The 22924-nt window shown below is 44.3% G+C and overlaps 1 protein-coding gene across 1 annotated transcript in view; it reads left to right on the forward strand.

The window, feature by feature from the left end:
- ANK1 (ankyrin 1) overlaps nucleotides 1-22924 on the forward strand; it is a 165034-nt gene that overhangs the window by 59924 nt on the left and 82186 nt on the right. The window contains exons 3-9 of the mRNA XM_049866339.1: nucleotides 9445-9543; nucleotides 15013-15111; nucleotides 15990-16088; nucleotides 17189-17374; nucleotides 18567-18665; nucleotides 19211-19309; nucleotides 19621-19719. Coding sequence (XP_049722296.1) covers nucleotides 9445-9543; nucleotides 15013-15111; nucleotides 15990-16088; nucleotides 17189-17374; nucleotides 18567-18665; nucleotides 19211-19309; nucleotides 19621-19719 — 780 coding nt within the window. The remainder of the gene's footprint in view (nucleotides 1-9444; nucleotides 9544-15012; nucleotides 15112-15989; nucleotides 16089-17188; nucleotides 17375-18566; nucleotides 18666-19210; nucleotides 19310-19620; nucleotides 19720-22924) is intronic.

The following is a 22924-nucleotide window of genomic DNA, read 5'->3' on the forward strand; positions in this document are numbered from 1 at the left end:
TGGGGCCATTCTACTCTGCCCTACAGAGTCGCTATGAGTTGAAATTGACTCGACGGCACCAGATTTGGTTTTCATGATACAACTCCCCATCACCTCTCAACATTCCAGATGTTTAGTGCACCACCTAAAAATAAGGACACTTTCCCACATAATCATCCAACCAGGAAATCAACACTGATATAATAAAACCATCCAGTCTACCAATGAAACCACTTGCTGTCAAGTTGATTCCTACTCATGGCAACGCCAGAGTAGAACTGTGCTCCTTAGGGTTTTCTTTGGCTGATTTTCTCAACCAGCCCCTTCGAGCTGGTATCTTTGTTCTTTAACATACCCTTATCATTCTCTGAGCATTTCCTTACTTCCTGGCGCAGTAAGTTGTTCCATATTCATCCTGTACTTTCCCTGCCCTAGATCACCCATTTTTCTATGGAGCCCTGGTTTCTTATAGAGAAGGATGGTATTTAGACACCAAAATGAGATGTCCACATCTCTGAGCTGGGAGGGAAGGGAAGCAAAAAGGAAAAGAAGGGAAGATGAGATAGCTCTTTTTCATTTTTTTAATTTCATTTCTGTTTGGGAGAAATTTAATGCAGGAAACTTGAAGAAAGGAATGAAGATTTATATTGCTCTAGTAAGTTTTTTGCTAACTGCTTAATCTGTTTCCTCATCTAGTCAACACTTAGCAACAGTCCCTCCCTCCTTCCTTTACCAGCGTCCTTTGTTTTTTTCTAATGATTAAAAAACACAAAACCCAGACCCACATACTGAGCGGGTCTGGGTTTTGTTTTTTTAATCATTCCTTCTGCCTTCTTTGATTTCTGTGGTCTTTGCCTTTCTTTCTTCTCTTACTCTTATTCTCTTTTCACTAATTTCAGGATTGGGGGTGGGAATGGCAATCATTTCTGCCTTTTTTTTTTCTCTCCATAAGCCCTGTTTAGATTCTTATTTTTTATTCTGCATCAGGGTTGCAGACCCACAAATATATTGTGTCAGTGATCTTGGTCTACAAATAGAGACCAATAACAGAGCAAAGCTAGAGGTCACAAATGTACAGGCTGGTTGTTATCTAGGGAATTATACTCCTGTAATACAGAATATGGGGTCCTGAATGGTGCAAAGGGCTAATGTGCTCAGCTGTTAACTGAAAGATTGGAGGTTTGTGTCCACCGAGAGATACTACAGAAGAAAGGCCCAGTGATCTACTTCTGAAAAATCAGCCATTGAAAACCCTATGGAAAACAGTCCTACTCTGACGTACATGGGGTCACCATGAGTTGGAATCAGTTGGATGGCAACTTTTTTTTTTTTTATAGAGTATAATACTTATCTTCTCTGGACACATAGAACAAACTCAATAGAGAATCCAGATTGAGTAAGAAAGTGGAATATTAAATATAAAAACCTAGATATACAGGTGGTCCTGTATATACAGTATACAGGTAGTCCCCAACTTACGATGAAGTTCCATTCTGACGACTCCATCAAAAGTCGGTTCTGATGTAAGTTGAATACCTCATTTTGTTTTTTAGTTTTCGTAACTATTGCCTTTTATTATCAGTATCTTTATAAATCCGATCTTTATTTGTTTTGGGGAGTCGGCATGAGAATAAAAAAAAAAAAACCTATTGCTGTCAAGTCGATTTCAACTCGTAGCAACCCTGTGAGAATAACATCAGTAAATTACGCCCTGCAACACTGTATATAGTACATATTACTAACAATAAGATGTACAAAAAAAAGGATGGGCATAAGTGTGAGTTGGAGACTACCTGTATAGCCCTCTGTATATACATCTTTGTTCTTATTAAAGGTAAAATATAATTGGTTCTTTGCTGACCATGTGAGTAAAGTAGAGTGTGGTACCAAGGCAAAATTACCTAAAAGTTTCTCTCTTCTGCCTCTCTTCTTGCTCACTCTGGGATCCTTAGACTTCTTGGCTTTCGCTGTTATTGCTGTTTCTTTCTAGGAGTCTAGTCCTTTCCTTCCCCATCAAAACTTCTCCTGGCCAGTGTTCCAATACCTCTAGGCCTGGCTAGATGGTAGCCAACTAATCTGACAAATAGAACATGATAGGTCCTTACGAATAAAAAGGTCATGCTTCCTTGTTACTATATTAGCGTGTTAGCTTAAGTTCCCTGGACCAACCAGCCAACCAACCCATTGCCATCGAGTCGACTCAAACTCATAGAGACCCTGGAAGCACTATGCTTAACTAAAAAAAAAAGGGGGGGGGGGGTGGGGAGTCAAGCAATGAATTTCAGGAGATATGGAACGGGGAGGGGCAGATAGCCTGGGGAACTCCTCAGGAACAAGACCCAGCTGTGGCTGTTTGCTCCATGGGGGCAAGGGGCCAGCCACACTTAAAAGTAAAAAACAAAACAAAAACAGTTGTGAGAAGCGGAGGTGAAAGGTTTGTGCGTCCTCATAAGAATGTAAGCATCAACCTTTGAGATGTTTTTTCCATTTTCAAAGAAATAGAAGATCTCAGGGCATCAAGGCCTTTTTATTTCAGGTGGCTCCTCTGTTATTGATGAGAGTTAAATTTCCTTTGACATGTCTACTGTATTTGTACATTTGGAAATCAATTAGTATAATTGGAGCAATCAGAGGAGCTAAACAGAGGAATAATTTACTGAGAACAAATGTCTGGAATTGTGTGTTTTGCCAGTGGAATTTCTCACAGTTGGTACAAGAAAATACTCCAAATTAAATCAGTCAGACTGAATGTGGCTTTTTTTTTCCTTCTTCTTAAAAATGTTAAAAGCAACACAGCCTGGCTGAGATCTCTTCCCCCTCCCATCAGACAGATTGCTTCTCAGAAGAATCTTCTAAATTGATATTTTACCTGAAAGTGAGCAAAGGCAGATGAAAAACTCCAGGTGTTTGTGCTTGGCATGAATACTTTTACCAAAAAGAGAGCCTAAAAATGTTATCTGCTGTTTTAGGAACATGTAGAATGAGGCCATATGGGGCCAAGTGGCTTCAGACGCTCAGTGTAGGGAGCACTTAGGATTTGCTATGAGTCAGAATCAACTCGATGGCAACTGGTTTGGTTTTTTAGGATGTAGAAAGATTCAAAGGACATTACTTCCATCCTAACAATGCGAAAAATCTGGATAACGTACAAAATTATAAACTTTTTCCTGAGTTTATCAGAAACCTGAAGTAGCCAGGCAACCAAGTAAGCTGACTTCCAAAGGGGGACAAGCCCCTGCAAGGAAAGACAGGCCACATAAATCGTTTCAGCTTTGGCAGAGCACAAGAAAAAGAAGCATATACCATACAGCCAAAATCATAACAAATTCTTAAAGGTCAACTGTGGGCTAGTGCGTCTCGAATAGCTATCAGCTCCCAGACACAAGCCTTTCTTCACTGGCCTCCACTGGGTGCTCACGAGAAGTTTAGAGATAAGTCTGGAGACCAGAGAGAGCATCCTTTGGTGAGAGTGACACAGGTGTGCAGAGGTGATTGGTGGCTGTGGGGGCAGGGACAGAAGGGGAGGAACAGACACAAAAACTTTGCCTGCTTCTCTAGACTATTCTCTAATATGGAGCAAAAACAAACCTTCTTACCCTAAGACCACAGACCAAGATCAAGTCTCCTAGGCGAGAAATAGAAACAAAACCCCTTTGCCTCTAGGGGAAGAGTAGGAACCATTCTTGCCCTTAGGACACAGGCAAAAGAAAGGCAGATGCAAAGCCCCTCTACTCCTGAAGGATGGGCAGGAAACTGATCTACAGGATCAGCCTGGGATCCTACACCAATAATAAGCAGAGGTCTGCTACCACTGGAGGAGGAGCAAGTAACTCCCATCCAAGATCAAGTATATTATAAGGTACAATTTTGTTGCCACAGGGAAGAGGGGCAAGAATGCTGAAAAGCCTCATCTTTAAGGCCCAAGTGCACAGGGACTGCCTAAGACTGAAGCTGGATCAAGACAAAAAGACAAAAACAGAACTCCCCTGCTCCCACTACTTTAGCATCTTATAGTAAGAAAGAGCAGACTACTGTTGGGAGAAGGGCAAGAACATGGAGAAAAACCCCTTCTGAGGCATAGGCATGCAGGGGTGGCTGAAAGTTGAGGGGAAGCAGTTGTTCAACCCTCTGGTAACCAAGTCCCTACTCTAAACTTAAGATAACAATAGCCTGCCTCTAGAAGAATTTGAAGTCTGTGGTGCAATGAAGGTAACAACAAAATCCAAACCTAGGTCAACTTCTGACTAGATTGACTCAAGCCTCTACCCCATCCCCCAGCCTGACAGAAGAGGTATGCCTGTTTCCAGGCATAAATGCTGTTTACTTCAGTCTTTACTGTTCTTCTATACATGATATCTACTACTCAATTAAAAATTACAAGACACAAAAAAGTAAGAAAGAGCAAAAACATTGTCAAGAGACAAAGCAACCAGCAGAACCAGACTCAGAGATAAACCAGATGTTGGAATGATCAAATGGACTTTAAAATAACTGTAATTAATAAGTTAAAAGATCTAGCAGAAGAAGTGGTCAATATTCATGAACATATGGGAAATTTCAGCAAAGAGATGGAAATTATAAGAAAAAGCCAAATGAAATGCTAGAAGTTAAAAACCACTCAGCCATGAAGAATTTCTTCAACAGGCTCATCAGTAAACTGGACATAGCTAAGGAAAGAAAAAAAGAACTCAAAGATAAGTCAATAAAATTATCCAAATTGAAACAAAAGAGAAAAAAAGGAAAATGTGTGAGTGATGGGGTGGAAACCAGAGCAGAATATTTGAGACCTGTGGGACAGTACCAACTGATCTAACATAAATCCTAAAGAGGATCTGGAAGAGAAATCTGGCAAGATGGTGCTTTCTTCTGAAAAAGGCGTGTGGTTAGAAATTGGCTACAAGTAGTTATTGCTTTGCTTCCCAGCTTCTAATTTAGCTAAAGCATTTGCTCTCATATTCCTTTGCCTCCTTCTTGCTTATCTTCTGCACCCTGTTATTTGGGGGAGGAAATATGGGATTTATTTTTGTTTTCATAATCCCTCTCAGCAGCCCCATTTGGCATCAAGAGGAGTAACTGTGAAGGTTATAGTAGTTGAAAAGATGCAAGGCAAGATTCAATATTCTGCCTTTAACTTTCTGCAAACAACTTAAACATGATTCAGCTAAAACACATGGTTCCTGGTTTTGGGGGGGTGGTGGATTACAGTTCATCTCTGTCCATAGTTATAGCTAAGAACAAATAACTCACATAATTTACACGTCTCCCATTCCATTCTCATTTGAACAACAAAAAATCTGCTTTAAATAAAAAGAAAGTATTAAATAAATATGTCATTTATCCATGAAACACTCTTTTGTACAGCAAACAGCCCCCTGTATGGACTAGTTATACATTTAATAAGACAATTGTACAAGCTCCTTAGTGTATATGTGCAATAAATTCATTTTCAGGCATCCAGTGACTTCAGTTGCTGGGCGGTGATTATAGATGTTGACGAACCATTCACCTGCTGAGAACAGTTGTTGGAGAAAACTTGCTGCTGCTGGTCTTTATGTTTAGTCCCTTAAATTCAGATGCTTTAAGAAAGAATAAGGAGGGCACTTGAGAATGGCTGGGAGCATAGTTTCTTCAAATTTTAGCTTTGGGGTTTAGAATTTAAACTCAGACATGGACTCTCATTTTGCCATTATTAATAAACTTATAAGAATGGCTTTGTGTTTACTGGTTCCTGACTTGAAAAGACCTCTGTGAAGCTTGCCTTACCCCCTTGACAGAGCAGCTGTTTTTTCCTCTGTGCTACTTCTGGTCTTATACGTGCCACATTTTGGCATTTTCCTTTTACATGGTTTTACATTTATTTATTGTGTGCCTGTTTTCCCCACTAAGTTCTTCAAGGGTAAGGGTTTGTGTTTTTTTGTCTAGCACAATGCCAGGCACAGAATAGACTCTCAATAAATGTTAAATCTGATTAAGCAAATGCTCAGTGTGAAGTAACAGCAGTGACTATAACAAGTTGAGACAAGTGTTTGTTATGGTCATGTTCCATGTGTTATTTGGTTATGCATTAAATCCCTACCTGTCATTAGCTATGCCAAGTGGGGCTTGGTTCTGTGGCTCTGATGAGGGCATTGGATTCAGATCACCACGGTAATAGACTTGGAAGTAACATAGGGTGATTATGTTGAAAACAAACCAATTAAAAATAAAGTAGGAAAAATAATGGCAAAGTCACAAAGAAGAAAGACATTGTTGGACCAGGACCCTGGAATGGAAGCTTAGTAGAACTACCAGAGATATAGATCTAGTCAGATAGTCCCTTTCATGATCTTCATCATCTCTACCAAGTGTACAGCTTTGGGAAGAAGGCATATGGCACAGGGAGGGAAGAAGAGCTACTTTCTATGGTGCCAGGGAAATGCGTAAAAGCCTAGAGATCAATCACAGAGGTCACCACCCAATCCATATGGACGATTACTGCAACCAAGCTTTAGTGTCAAGCACCCTGATAATCAAAAAAATGGAAATCCATTTTCTCACCTGATAAAAAGAAGTACACATGTTCCTATGGGAAAAATCCCCAAACCTGCTTTCCTGGGAAATTCAGATTGCTTCTGTGTGTAGCTATGCTCTAGAAGAGCAGTGTGGTCTTAGTTAACCATTTGACTACTGTGAACCATGATTTCCTCAGCTGTAGATGAGGGGGTAGAATCCAGGGATCTGACACTAGCATTCTCTAGCATTTGACTCTAGCATTCTCTGGTCAGACAGGACTAGCCACCCTAAAACATTAATAGTAAACATTAGGTATTTGCCTTGCAGACTTGCCAACTTCCCAGCTTTGAGGCATTCAGAACAAATGCATGCCATCTGAGTGACTCTGGTGCCCAAGTAAGCAATAAAACCCCAGCAGTCAGCACCAAGTCAACACTCATCGCTGCTACTGCTGAGATCCCTCGTGGAAAGCAGACTGCAGCAGCTGCTAAGCCCGTCCTTCTAGTGCATCACCCAACAGCCGCAAACACCACCCTGAATTTCCCAGTAATCACAGGGTGCCTGATCTCAGCCCTGGGAACCTTCTCGAGGACGCTGAGTTTGAAGAAGGGATCACAGAGTTGCTAGGCTCTACCTGACTCAAACAGCACTGTTTTGGGAGAAAGGAGAAGCTCGTTGTGTGCAGACCTGCACCAGGGCTTAGCTGAGGAAGGCTAAGCTGGAGGGAGATGCTCCAGGCTTTCAGGGAATTGGTCCTGTGGCAATTGCTTCTTGGTGAATTTGTGTTTTACACATTGATTTGAGGGGAATTGGTTGATATCCTCCCCCAGATTCCTATTCTGGCAGACTGCTCTCTTACCTTCAGTCACTATCTCCCTTTCTGTGATCAAAACTGGCTGTGGCCCAGCTTTTATCTGATAAACTCCCTCACGCTGGAGTGAGAAGAATTCACACAGCTTTGGACCCTGCATTTAATGATGTACCAAAGAAGTTTCTAATGGCGATTCTCAGGCATTTGCATGGGAGAAGGGGGAGAGGAAGAAGGGAGAAAGGGGGAGGAGGGGGAGGGGAAGGCAGGGGGGAGGGGAAGGCAGAGGGGAGGGGCCCTCCTGTCCCCACCATCCACCTTCCCCCTTACCCCCATTCCCCTCACCCCCCAGTTCCCCACACCCAGGGAAGGCTGGCTGTGCTGATATGTAAAGATTTGGCCAACTGTACTCATTGGGTGTTTGGGGGTACAGGGCTAATCTGATCCATATGAGAAGTAGGTCAAGTTCCCTTGGGAGCCTACTCTCTCTTTTCTCTGACTTCCAAGGCCTGCTTTAAGAGAGTTTTTGCACCTTCCATTCCCCTACCTGTCCTGTATTTCGTTACTTCAGGCCATTTTCCTCTGCTGGTTATACGAAAGCAATGTGACTACTCTGTAAGTGGGTTAAAGTCTCACCGCTCCCAGGTAGGATGTTTGTGCTTACAGGACTTTCCTGACAGTGATGCCCCGACCCAAAGGGAGAGGGGGAATTTCAGGAACCCGTGATAGTAGGCTGTGTTGGGACTATGGAAATATTTGGGGACAGGTGAGTCAGGGACCCCTCAGATCATGCTGTCAGGAGCCAAGCCCGTCCATCTTGGTAGGGAGTATCTTTTTTTTTTTTTTTTTTTTTTTGTGATAATTGGAACCTGCAATGGCTCTGGGACAACCCCTGGAAAGGAAGGCACTAGAACAGGGTTGACTGAGACAGTAAGTGGGAAGGAGTGGGAGAAGAGTCAAGAACGTTGTTGTTGCGGGGAGGGAGTTGGCGGGGGGGAACAAAACAAAAAAGCAGGAGATAGAGATTGCTCACAGACTAAAATCATTTTCTATATGAAGCCAAGGTCTGCTTATCCATTGGAATTGAAGTTTAGTTCCAGCATGTTGTCAGAATTATTTGTGGCTCTAAGTAGCACTCTTCAAAGATGCCTTTTGCCAGAGTGCAAGGATCAGAAGAGGAAGTGTGAGAGGGATCAAAAAAACTTGCACTAGGCTAATTTCTAGAGCTCAGAAGTAGCTTCACCAGATATGTTTGCAATTTTAACTGGTTAGTGGAAGCTCTGCTTTGGTGGGCTGATGACTGGCATAAAAAATGTGGTTTCCCTTTTCACCCTTGGTTGGGTTCCTAAAACTTAGCTGTCAAGCAGGCTTTGGTCACATTTGAAATGGTGGGATGGCAAGAAGGCTGTATTTATACTGATTCTTCTATTGAGGAAATCTTATAGCTGGGTGGTTGGAAATAAGCCCCTATTTAGTTCACATATGGTCTTATCTTAAATTCCTCCTTTTGCCAAATATATGTCTATCTCTACAAATGTTTAGGATGCACTGATGTTACCTCTTTGCTTTTCCTGGTCCCTGTTGTGAAAATTAACTAGAAGGTTGAAGCAATACCATTCCATTAAGTGGAATGCATAATGCCGAGCCAAGATCAGAATTCCAAAGTCACCCACTGGTTTTGTGAGAGCTAACCACCCTTCATCCATATCCAGGGAGTGTGGTGATATTGTCATCACCCTCCCTTTCTTCTCCTAAGGAGCCCTGGTGGCACAGTGGTTAAGCGCTCAGCCGCTAAGCAAAAGGTTGGTGGCTGGAACTCACCAGCCACTCCGCGGGAGAGAGATGTGGCAGTCTGCTTCTGTAAAGATTACAGCCTTGGAAACCCTAAGGGGGCAGTTCTACTCTGTCCTATAGGGTCACGATTGAGTTGGAATTGACTCAATGGCAACAGGTTTTTCTTTTCCTGCTCTCCTGCTATCTGCTGCTGTTATAGAAGAGGCGCTGTGAGAGGCTGGGATGGCTCTGGCCTGTGCCCATTCTGATACCACTCAGAGCCCTTTCAGCTCTTCCCTTCCAGCCCTTCACACATCTCATCACCTCATTCGCAGCCACTTGGGACAGCTAGTCCTACTATCCACACCTTCCTGACTCTCTGCTCTTTACAGAATGGATTGAACGGCCTGCATCTGGCTTCGAAAGAAGGCCATGTGAAAATGGTGGTTGAGCTTCTGCACAAAGAAATCATTTTAGAAACGAAAACCAAGGTAAGTCTCATAAGGAATGGGGAAGTGTTTCATTGAAAATTCAAGTTTGTGGGTCCCTCAAGTATTTTTCCAAACCCTGGCATAGAAACCAACCCTTTATGAAAACAACCCAAAGCATGTTTCTGAATTTTTCTTATCCTTCCAATCACTTTTCTAGTTCTGTGAGTCCCTGAAGTTGCCTGAAAACACAGGACCCTGGTCCACACGGATTTAGTGGGTCTTGACTTTATTCCCATTGCTAGGTCATAAATCTAAACACATAAGCTCTATCTTCATGACTCCATGCTTTCTCTGGGTCCTTGGCTGTAATACAGGGGACTAAGGGCACTGGAAGCTCCAAAGTCAGGTGCCTGGGGTTCAAATCCCAGCTGAGCTGTTTCATACTCTAAGAAAGTCTGGGATATTACTCAACCAAGGTAAAGCCTCAGTTTCTTCATCTGTAAAATGGGGATCATAATATTTTTTACAGGACTGATACCAAAATTAGACAAGATAATGTACACAAAGTGCCTGGCATATAGAAAGGATTCACTAAATATTGGTGACTGTGTGGTTAACAAGGGTCGTAGAAGAAAGTCTAGATGCTTCATGATTAACCTAAGTCCAAAACAAAACTGTCTTAGTTATCTAGTGCTGCGATAACAGAAGTATCACAAGTGGATGGCTTTAACAAACAGAAATTTATTTTCTTACAGTTTAGGAGGCTAAAAGTCAGAATTCAGAGCGCCAGCTCAGGGGGAAGTCTTTCTCTTTCTGTTGGCTCTGGAGGAAAGTCCTTGTCTCTTCAGCCTCTGCTCCCTGGTTCCTTGGAGATCTTCACATGGCTTGGCATCAGCCTTCCCCCATCTCTGTTGCTCGTTTAGTCTCTTTTTATGTCTCAAAAGAGACAGCCTCAAGATACACCCAACACTAATCCTGCCTCATTAACATAACAAAGACAACCCATTCTTAAATGGGATTATAACCACAGGCGTAGAGGTTAGGATTTACGACATATATTTTGGGGGAGGCATAATTTAATCCGTAACACAAACCCATTGCCATCGAGTCGATTCCGGCTCATAGCGACCCTATAGGACAGAGTAGAACTGCCCCATAGGGTTTCCAAGGCTGTAATCTTTATGGAATCAGACTGCCATATCTTTCTTTATTGGATTGGGTGGTGGGTTTAACTGCCGACCTTTTGGTTAGCAGCCAGGCACTTAACCACTGCACACCAGAGCTCCTTAACTTAGGTCCAGTTCCTCTAATTTCTCCTTCTCCCTGTTCAGTCCCAAACTTACTGCCTTTCCTTACCAATTACCTTGCATGGCATCCTCTCTTTCTAGAAGGCACCTGGCACTTGCTGACATCACACCACTCTCAGCAATAGAATTCTCCCCATTATCAATAGCTTATAAACACCAGTGGCTTAACGTTCTGAAACAGTAGAGTCGTGAATTTGATGCTCACCCAAGGATTGAAAAATCAGTTTATTACTTACTTATATATGTGCATTTTATTTGTTTATTAAACAAGATGCAGCCAGCATTTCAAAACCAGACTAAACAAAAGACCATCTCAGTTACTAACTCGAATACTGTTTCCTCAATTCTTGTTTTCTCTTCTCTTCCCATGTTACTTTTCCATGATTTTCTTCTTGGTTTTTTTTTTCCCCCAGCTTCTCATTTTCCATTTGTTATTTATTAAATATGGTCTCACACTCACAGCCTCAGTGGCAGTTCCACACTGCAAACCGTTTGCCACCTCTCGAGCAGAGAACATGGAAGAGCAATACGTAGAGAACAGATATAATTTATGGTTATGAAGTGAGCTACTACAATATTTTGAAGGTAGAATCATCACCCGAGGTAAAATTCTGTAATTTTCATGTCATTTCCCGAACATGAAAAGATCTGTCTGCACCTACTGGCAAAATAAACTGAGTTGCTCTTTCTGCACGTATTTGGGCATTGTTTTTTTTTTCCAATCCATGACAAGCACCAATTGCTTCCACCCTGGTCCTTCTGTGGATGACGAGGATGCAATTATTTCTTCTTTGGATGCTTTCTCATACCTGGCTGCAAGCAGCGTGCCATCTGACAAGCTCAGTGTGTGCCAGAGAGCTTCTCTTTCCCTGGCATTCCCTCAAGAGCTGTACAGTCTGCTTCAGCACTTTTACTCTTTCTGAATTTCCCCATTTTGATTGTTATTTTGCAAGTGAACACTTGGTTTAGCCTTTTTATTTATAGAAATTTTATAAGCCAATGTGGTTTCAGAATACCAAACAGAAGGAGAGAGAGAGAAGGAGAAAAAAAAAAAGAGAGAGAGATGGAAACCGTGGGTTAGGGAAGACTCATAACAGATTGGGGAATTGTAATGGGTTTCCCAAGCATGAGAAAGATTTTTTTTTTAAAAAAAGGAAAAAAAAAAAGCCAAAACCAATATAGTTTTCCTAAACTGTGCTTAGAAATTTTAAAAGGACAAAATGAATGCAGTCTCTCTCCCCCACTCTCCCATCTCCTCCCTCAGAGGCCAGAGCTCAGCACCAAAGCTGTTAATAATGCAGGCTGGCTTGGAGAGGGCTTTCACTTCCATTGGAGAAAAGCATTCTCTCTGGCTCCAGCTCTCTCTCTCCTTGTCGACTGGGATTCCCTCAGCACCTACTTCAACTATCCTCCGTTCCATGGGCTCTGTGACTCCCTGAAAATGGAGAAATTGGGTTCATGGATTAACGACTAGCTAAGTAATTGTTCCTCCTCCTTTGAGGGCATGTTCCTTCGTGCTGAGGGAGAGGCAGAGCAGACAGGCGTTCACCATGCCTTCCCCTGTGACTCCCCTGACCCAGGGTCAGGTCTTTTTCTTGACCCTTGCAGTGTGTGTGTGTGTGTGTGTGTGTGAGAGAGAGAGAGAGAGAGCAGGTCCATTTCCCAGGGTCTTCCTTTGGCTCTGAAAACCCTGGTGACATAGTGGTTAAATGCTACGGTGCTCCTTGGAAACTCTATGGGGCAGTTCTACTCTGTCCTATAGGGTCGCTATGAGTCAGAATCGACTCGATGGCAGTGGGTTTGTTTTTTTTTGGTTTTTCCTTTGGCTCTTATTCCTTACCAGTGCTGGTCTCAGTCCAGAGGCAGATGGTGGCCAGAACCAAGATCCATAACCACGGTTCCACATCTGACCAACTTCCCCAAAACAGGGGCACCTTCCTCCCCTCAGAGGCAAAAGGGAAACTCCAATGTGTTTGACTTCAGGCAGAAAGGGTCAAATGAAAAGAAATATCTGGTATGAGCTTCTTGAGGGCTAGGAGCCCATCTGTCTCCAGTGCTCAGCCCAGTGATTGACACACACCCGCTCAGTGTTTGTTTGACGAAGAGAAAAATGTTCACAGCATGCCTCCTTCACCTAAATGGGAGACACGAAAACTCCACTTGATGTTCTGAGTCCTGATTTCTAGAGAAGGTTACAGTGCCAACAGCCCAGTTCTACTTGGTACAGGGAGTGAATTGGACCCGAGTGCCAAAACCTCTAAATGTAGGCTCTTTGTACTTCTATGAAAAATTATTAATTAGCACCTGTACGTTCATCTCTGGCATTTACTCTCTGTGTGATAATTGAGGAAGAACCCTTTTGTTTATTAAGTGGGTCCTGAGGAGAAATCAAAAAGACAACTTCAGGAATCCACCCACAGGAAACTCCTACCTGGTCCAGATGAATCTTTGAATTACTCGAATTACTAAAGAGCAAGAAACAAAGGCATGAGGCCCCTTCCAGGCACTCACCTTTGGTGAGGGTGCCCTCATCTGCCTGTGGATGCTGGAGCAGCAGTGGCCAGTGGCCACAGAGCTTGGTCCCTTGTGCTGCCCATTACCTCCTCAGTGAGGGAGCTTTTTTCCAGATCATAGCCATTGAAAACTCTATGGAGCACAGTTCTACTCTGACACACATGGGGTCAACTGGTTAACAGATGGCCACGGTGTATAGACTGATTTTCAAGTTTCTGCTTGTCTGGCCTTAAGTTTCCTGGCACAGATAATGTTTCTGTAGCTTAGTTAAAAACTATACACTACCTAAAATCAAGTGGGAAACCCTGGTGGCTTAGTGGTTAAGAGCTACATCTGCTAACAAAAAGGGCGGCAGTTCAAATCTACCAGGCGCTCCTTGGAAACTCTACGGGGCAGTTCTACTCTGTCCTACAGGGTCACTATGAGTCAGAATCGAATCGAGTTACTTGAACTCTCTGCTCCTTAAGTAGAATAGAGACAGATGGATCCAGTTATGGTTCCATTTTCTCCAACTTGTCTTGTTTGATGGAAGCTGTCAAGTGGATCCAGCACTGCCCAACTCTCCCTGTACGGGGTGACAGTGCGGGCCCCATTGGTCAGTCCACCCTCAGAGAAAGTGCTGACATCCCAGCCCCAGGACGTGGCAGAAGGCAAGGAGGATTGGCAGCATGGTTGGCCAGCCAGGGATGTCATTATCCTGGAAACAGATGAAGGCTGCTAGTCTAGCACCCTGTCTATGAATCGTTAAACATCCGGGATGAATCCAGGCAAAAAAAAAACCTGAACGATGCACTCACTTTCTTAGAACCTGCCCCCTTTCTCCATTTCTGTTACTGCTTCTTATCTCTTCAAAAGTTTACTTTGAAATGCTTAATGACATACCTCATTTTCTCCTAGTGTTTATTCTCTCTGATGTTCCTCTCTTATTTGGTGAAACCTTTGTCATATATTTTACTTATTAACATTTTAAATATTCTATCTTTCTATTTTCCTTTGCCAGTTTTTATTTCATTTTATTCTATTTATTTTCCCCATTTACCAGATCTTTGCTACTTCTCTTCCCTAAAAACATTATATAGTTTTGTTTAACACCAAAAAAAATTTTTTTTTTTTTATGGGTCTGGGTAACATCTTTACATATTTTTACCTTTTCCTTTTCTGCTTTCCACTTCCCTCACTCTCTTCCATTTTCATTTTCTTTGTCCTCTTTGGCCCTCCTTTTTGTCCACGGATGTTACCCGTAACAGCACCAAGAGTGCCAAGCCCCCTGTGCCTGCTGGCTTCTCTGAGCGCTCTGTATTATCCTGCAGAATTACAGGTTGAGAGGAGCCAAAAGTCCAAGGAAGACTAGACCTTGCCTGGTGAACATTACAGTGTGTGTCCTGAGAAATGCTGCCCATTTGCCAAGCCAATGACAGGACACGACACCTGAATGCAGCACATAGCGTGTTAAGATTTTTTTTTTTTTTTCTTTCAGGGTATTTTTCATGGTGAACAGAAAGAATTTTCTTCTTTCTGCTTTTAGGACTATTTCAAGATGTGTGGTGGATCAGGCACACACACGTGTGTTTTGTATCCCATCCAGCCATAAAGAAAGCCTGTTGCCGCTCCCCCTTGCCCACCGGGCACTCTTGAGCACGTTTGACAGTCATTTATGATGCAGGCCCAATGGAAACCATCTCTGTTTTCTCCCCCTGATGTGTTTCAGAAAGGGAACACCGCCCTGCACATCGCTGCCCTTGCTGGTCAGGATGAGGTGGTCCGGGAGCTGGTCAACTATGGTGCCAATGTCAACGCCCAGTCACAGGTAACGGCTCAGTCTGGTCCCGGGCTGGAGGGCTTTGCCTTTCTTCTTCACCTGCACTTCCTCCTTTCGTGTATGTAGTGGGCACATTGGCTACAGCATTAGTACACACACATTGTGTGGCTGAGTCTCGATTTATCAGCAGCATGTTTCTAGGCAATGATGACCCAATAACCGGTAGCCTTTGAGTTGAGTCTAACTCATGGTGATCCCGTGTGTGTCAGAGCAGAACTGTGTTCCATAGGGTTTTCAATGGTGGATTATTTTGGAAGTAGGTCACCAAGCCTTTCTTCTAAGGCACCTCTGGGTAGACTTGAACCTTCAATCTTTTGGTTAGTAGCCAAGCACATTGACCATTTGCACCACCAACCAGGGACTCCAAGCAGTGATGAAGCCATTCTTTTATTATTTCTTCATGCTTTGACTACATGTTCTAAGCATGATGGGGTTGGGTCATTGTGGACTGCATCTCTGTTCAGTAGACCAGCCAAATACACATTGAATTGAGGCTCATTAAGGGAGAGAAACTCTGCGTATGTGTGTGGGGGAGGGGGCCATGAAGGAGGGTGTAGAAATGGAGGGGAGCGAGAGCGTCAAAGAGGCTGACTGAAGCTTGTAAGGGACAGAAACGCAGACTTCATGGAGTGTCATCTCCACGTTGTGGCCTTGTGCAATAATCCTACGAAGCTATTTCTGCGCGACAATGAGTTTTTACAATAGGAGATATGGGTGGAGACGTTGCCCCATAGGCTAGGTGAAAATAGGATGAAAAGAGAGCTGTCCTCAAGTTTAGAGAGTTCTATGCCAGTTTTAGCATCTTTCACTATTGCGGGTGGATTTTCATGACTCTTCCATTTTTTTTTTTTCTCTGTGGTTTACAGAAAGGCTTTACACCACTGTACATGGCAGCACAAGAGAATCACCTGGAAGTAGTTAAGTTTTTACTGGAAAATGGAGCTAATCAGAATGTAGCCACAGAAGTGAGTACCTCAGAAAAATGGCCTCAGCACCGGAAGTCTCCTGGGTGGACAACCATTGTTGCTGAGCAGTAGCTTCCAGGGACCTGGCTGGAGATGCATCGTGTTGTGATCAGTGTAGACCTTCTGGAGTGCCCTCTACCTTCAGATCACTGCACTAATCCTGGGTGCTGTAGGGCTGTGCAGAGGAGTATGAGACAAAGTCATGTGTCTTGGGGAATGCCCAGGCACATACCAAAGAAATTACATCAGGGTCTACTATGTCATTCCCACTATCACCAACATTTAAGACTTGACAGGAGTCTGTGTATGTGTGTGTGGTTGACAAGTCTGTCTTGGTTCTTAATGAAAAAGGCACTTGCCATGGACCCACTGTACACCCTTGGACAAGTCAGTTTAGCTCTAATCTTGAGTTTCTTATCTTTACCTCTAATAAGTTTCCTCACTGGTGAAATAATGAAATTGGACTAGATCACGGCTAAGGCTTCTCTTGACTCTTAATTGTAAGACTCAATGATTACATGACTGTTATTCTGCTTCATGAGTTCATGGGGTCCTGTGTCCTGCAGTAAACAGCTGAGGGGACTGATCATAATAGCTCATAATAGAATCCTCCATGCCTAGCATGGTACTAGTATTTGGTAGGTGTCCAGTAATATTTGTGAAGTGAATTAATAATAATCTTTCATGTTCAAGGCACTACCGGGGCACCAGTAGATGGGGTAAGAGGGAGGGTAGGCAAAGAAACAAAAAGTTTCTCAAAGCACTCAGTCAGACTGGAAGCAATTATAAAGATTGCATATAATAACATAAATATACAAACAATTGAAAAATACGTTCTAAAGAAAAATGACAGGAAGGCTGTGTAAGATGGCAGAGAAGGAAAGTGGGGTCAATCAAGGTTTCAGGAAGGAGGTGGCATTTAAGCTGAGCTTGAAGGATAAAGAGTAATTCGAAGAGCAGAGAGTTGGAGGGGGGTCATTTCAGGTTGAGGGCCTGTTCTGAGCAAGAGTCCTAAGGTGTGAAAGTGTGTGTCCTGTTTTGAGGACAGCGAGTGGTCAGATATAGTCAGAGCACATCTATCTTTCCTCTCTTCTGGCCAGGACGGCTTCACTCCCCTCGCTGTGGCTCTGCAGCAGGGCCACGAGAACGTGGTGGCACACCTCATCAACTACGGGACGAAAGGGAAGGTGCGCCTCCCCGCCCTGCACATTGCGGCCCGCAATGACGACACCCGGACGGCTGCGGTGCTTCTGCAGAACGACCCCAACCCGGATGTGCTTTCCAAGGTGAGGGCAGCTCAGCGGAGGACAAGGAAAACTCTAGGGCCTGGATCACGGAAACCCATGGGTTAGAGAGCACCATCCAGTCCCAACAGTTTCCCAAGAACAGTATAAGAAACTCCAGCAGGTATTAACCCAGACCATAGATGGTGCCAGTTGTGCAAACTGAGCACACCATGCCTTCAGGTTTCCATTCAGAACATAGAAAAGCCACGATGGACAGGCCCACTTTAAATTGCTGGTGAACTCTGAGAGTAGTGTTCTTGGCAAGAAGGAGGAAAGGTTCTTGTTACTTCCAGTCATCCAGGAAAGTGTCCAGAGAGGACAGGGTGAGTCTGCGGCCAGAGGGAAACTTTGGAATCCCAGAAATAACCCAACCCACTGCCGTTGAGATCCCAGAAGGTGGTGTTTTTTAATTTCATCGCTGCTGTCCTCACCTGGCTGCCCCCTGGTGGAGGGAGGTGTCCCCACACGTGGAAATGAGACTGCAGAGGTACTGGCCTGTGGAGAAAGGGTTCCCCAGAGGGCTTGAACGGTTAGTTGTCTGAAAGCACGGTCTGATATTTTGAGGCAGTAGAGTGTTGATTCTGTAAGCTCAGAGTGTTAATTATGTATCTTTTGATGGGAAAGGATTAGCATAGAGTTATTTGCATAGTCCTTTGCCCCCACCCCATTCGGTTTCTCTGGAGTACGGTTGACTGGGGTTAGGCATGATCTGAGGTTATGGAACAGAATGATGGGACTGGACACAATAAAAGGTCAAGGGTTTGCCTTTGGCCAGCCAGCTGAGTCACCAGACCTTTTGGTGGTGGGGGGGGGGGGCTAAAAAAATCCCTAGAATTAAGATCATGGACCACATAGCACTTTCAATCAATTAACTAAAATCTCTTCATAAATTATCATTCAAGTGAATGGGCCCTACAGAATTTGAGGTAATCCTAGTCCATGGTTTGTCCACAAGAACAATGAGACAAATTATGGGGGTCACCCAGAGGTGGTACCTAGCTTTTGAATGCAACTTGCCACAAAGTATCTCTTAATCCCTTCAGCAAGTGTTCCCATCAGTCAAAATTTGCTTTATATATAGGGTCCCCTTGTCCTACCACTTTTTTCAGATTCCCTGGGCTGATTCTGAGACAGAAATGACTGTAAATCACATATGACAAGTTTTTTTTCTTCACTCTGTCTTGTGCTCCAGACGGGATTTACCCCACTCCACATTGCAGCTCACTATGAGAACCTCAACATGGCCCAGTTACTCCTCAACAGGGGAGCCAATGTCAACTTCACGCCACAGGTAATGCCATCTAGCAGGTTGTCCTACACGCTGGCCAGGGGTTGTCTAGAACCTAGTTGCTCCTACTTCTTACTTTGGTACCATAAATTTCGTCATTACTAGAAAAATGCCTGTGGGCAAAATAGCCTGGTGTCTGTTCAGGCTTCTTGTGGACAGGTTTCTGGCCATCTGCCTCAGATTTCACCCACGTTGTCTTGAGAAAGCACTGAACCATACTTGCCCATTCTAGAGATGGGAAACCTGGAGAGGGTGTTGGTTTTCAAGTAGCTGGCCTTCTTCCAGTCAGTTACATTTACTCTGGGAACTGACTGGAAGTTCAGTTGGCCAACTTGGTGTGATGAACTACTATGCTGTTATGTTCCTGCAGGTTGTGAAATATTTTCTTAGGTGAGGAATGCCCTCACTGTAGGCTTAAAGTGGCTGCTTGTACTGCAGCGGCTGCAACACTGGGGGGGAGGAAGGGACATGGGCAGTGGGGTGCGCAGCGGCTGCATTCAAGAGAAGGGTACAAGAACCTGACTGCTCTCTATATCTCCCCCCGCCAGAATGGCATCACGCCGCTGCACATTGCTTCCCGCAGGGGCAACGTGAACATGGTGCGGCTCCTGCTGGACTGGAAGGCCGAGAAAGAAACAAGGACCAAAGTAGGTGCCAGCAAGCTTGGTGGGAAGGCCAGGGAGGGAGTGCTGTCTTCAGGAGGCTCACAAGGAGGAGGGTGGGGGCTCTCAGTGACCTAATTAGGGATGCACCACCAGGCTCCAGAGCAGCCTGCAGCAGTTGCCAGAGTGCAGGGGGAGAGAAGAGTGAGACCGGGCCGAAGGTGCGCTGGTCCTCAAGGAAACAGCCGAAAGCTTCCCCTGGGCTGGGAACAATGCTTGCTGCAGGCCGCCTTCTCTCCAAATGGCCTCTGATAATTGCCTCTCAGGCTTTCTCTTTCTGACTATGTCTTTTAAAGGACGGATTGACACCTCTCCACTGTGCAGCTCGGAATGGGCATGTCCACATCTCAGAGATCCTGCTGGACCACGGGGCGACCATCCAGGCCAAAACCAAGGTGTGTGCCTCCTTCCTGTCAGGGGTGTCTTTGAGGCAGGGCTCCAAGTCAGACAGACCTGGGATCAAATCCCATTTCTCTAAAATGGAGGTGATAATGCTACTTAATGGGATAGTGCATGTAACCTTAACCACAATGCTGTCACACTGGAGAGCGCTGAATAGAATTCTAATTGTTATCTAGATCAAGGTTAGCATGCTTTTTTCTCTAAAGGGCCAGTTATTAAATATTTTAGTCTTTGTAGGCCACAGTCTCTGTTTCAAGGATTCGGCTGTGCCATTGTAATTGGAATGCAGCCGAAGACGATATGTGAGCTAGCGGCTGTGTTCCAATCAAACTTCATTCACGAACATAGATGGCGGGCCAGATTGGCCTGGGGGTGTAGTTTGCAAATCACTGGTCTTGATCAACCCCTATCTCTTTTATCCTGGCTCTAGAAAAGACAGGCCTCCAGAGCTGCCTAGGGTGTGAAAGGAAACAGACACTCTGAGAAATCTTAGGGGTGTGGGCTAGGATGGAGTGAAGTAAATCAAACAAAACAAAAAATGTCTTCTCAAGCACCAAAGCAAAGACCGATCCTTCAGTTCTCATGTGAGGTCTTGAGTCTTTTTCGGTTACAACTGTCAGACCACACAATGCTACTTACACCTTCTCCAAGCCCTCTGCCCCATTCTTTGGGGTGAATTTAGAAGACATGCCAAGTACAGCAAGGCAGAAACCAAGCCCATTCGCAACCACTGTGGAGGTTGTCTGTGAACTGCTCCCTGTCGTAAAATTGCAGCACAGTCTAATTTATTTCCTGACCAAGGATCATCTGAGTCATCTATACAGTTATCTTTAATTTGGGATGTGATTCACACACCCAGGCTGGCCCTTTCGTGTGTGTACGTGTTAGGTATTGATTTGTTGTTGTTGTTGATAGTTGCCGTCCAGTCCATTCCAACTCATGGTGACCCCATAGGTGCAGAGCAGAACCATATCACCCACTAACCCAGTTCACTTTGCATTAAGCCTCCATCCACTGCCAATTTGCTGTGCGACTTTGAGCATGCCTCTCACTCTCTCTGTACCTCGATTTCCTCAACTGGAAAGCTCTACCCCTCTTTGCTAGGATTGTTGGGATAGTCGTGTTAAACACGAGATAATGTCTTTAGAAGTACATATAAGCAAAAGTCCTTGGATAAATGAAGATAGAACTGCTATAACCAATTATAATATTAGGTCAGGCAATTCTCAAATTTTTTCCATAGAGGCTCTGTATTTAAACTGACGTAAATGTTCCTAAGTTATTAAAGAATTTGTATTATCCAAATTATTAAAATGGGGCTGAAAAGGATATTTATGCAAATTCTTTACTGAGAACTTTCAACGTTCCAGACAGTTGGGAAATATGGCCTGACCTTTTTAAATTGCAATGAGTGGTGACCACCGTTAGTGGTGATCCAGCCTGATTGTGTTTCTTCCTTGTTGAGAATCCTTCTCTCCATCTTCACTTTCTAAATAAAACTCCAGGTCCGAGTTCCTTAGCTTATATGGCTTGCATGGTGCGGCTGCTACCTTCCTCTCCAGCCCCAGCTCCATGCTTCCTATCACACCTTACCCTCCTGCGTGTTAAACCCTATAGAGGTCCCCGAGTACCCCTAGGATTGCTGCCTCTGTAGCCTCGCACATGCTAGTCCCTTCCCTGGGTTGTTCTTCCCTTTTGACTGCCTGGTGAACTTCCATTCAGCTCCAGTCAAGACCTAGCATAGGTGTCACCTCCTCCAGGAAACATGCTCACCATGTTCCTCCTTCCTCAGTGACTCTTTCCTCCTTTGGGCACCTCTGCGCTTTGATTATGCTCTTACCTTATGCTATCACACTGAATGGCAACAACTTACCTGTTTTCACATCTATTACCTAACGAGTTACTGTCGAGGCAATTCCAACTCCAGGTGACCCCATATGTATCAAAATAGAACTGTGCTCCGTAGGGTTTTCAGTGGCTGATTTTTCTGAAGTAGCTCAGCAGGACTTTCTTCAGAGGCACCAGTGAGAGGACTCAAGCCTACAACCTTTCGGTTAGCAGCCAATTGTGTTAACTGTTTGCACCACCCGGGGACTCAGTCTCTTACCTACTTATTTGTAAGTTTTCTAAGGTCAAGGATTATGTCTTATTCTATTCTGTTTCCCCAGAGCTTAACCCATCCTGGTGCACATCGATCACTTAATAAATGTTTGTTGAATTAATGTTTGAATGAGTGACTGAGTCTCCTCTGTGTTTAATTTTTTTTTTTTTTTTAACAAATTGCTGTCTAAGAAACAGTGAGAATCCTTACAAGAATTTTTTGAGTGATGCGCATTTGTTAGGGGCAAAGAGCAGAGGGATTTAGATACAAATTCTATTTCATTGTCTCTCATTCCTTCAAAACCACATTGGAGCTCTGGTGGTGAAGTGGTTAAGAGCTCAGGCTGCTAACCAAACAGTCGGCAGTTCAAATCCACCAGCCGCTCCTTGGAAACCCTGTGGGGCAGTTCTACTCTGTCCTAGAGGGTCACTATGAGTCGGAATCAGCTCGATGGCAATGGATTTGGTTTTTTGGTTTCTGTCAGGGTTGTAGGGAGGGTAACAAGTGCGAGAGGCAATCTCTAAATTGCAACCCCCCCTCCAAATTTCAAGATGAATAGACATTAATAGCAGCAATGAAAATGCCACGATTTCCCACCGGCCCGCTTCCCAGGCAGCTGGCAGACAGGCTGACAGGATGGCTCTAGGGGTGGCCGGGCAGTGGTAGTGGTGGCCAGAGCGGCAACTCCAGGTGGGTGAATCATCCCAACAGACACCCAGACACCAAGAGCGTCGGCAACAGAGAGCAGCGCCTAAACGTGGCTGAAGTGGGTATGGGCTTTCTGGAGCAGCTCTAGTCCTGCATAATTTGGTTCTGGACGTATCTCTGGGCCACCTGGTGTCACCCCCTCTGACAGCGTCACCTGGTGTGGTCCACACCCCCTTGCAGCCCCGTAGTGACGCCACCGGTGGCCCCTAGGACTTACGCTCGGCCCCTGCTCAATACGCCTCTGCGTGATGAGTGTTACATGTAAGAGATATTAGGTACAGTCACTGATCTTACGAAACTTGTAAGTAAGGAGAGGAGATACACACACCTGAAAAAATTAACACGAGGGCAATTAGGCAGATGCATGAATAAGTGGTGATGGTAAAATA

This window comes from Elephas maximus, chromosome 22, assembly GCF_024166365.1.
Source record: "Elephas maximus indicus isolate mEleMax1 chromosome 22, mEleMax1 primary haplotype, whole genome shotgun sequence".
NCBI lineage: Eukaryota > Metazoa > Chordata > Mammalia > Proboscidea > Elephantidae > Elephas > Elephas maximus.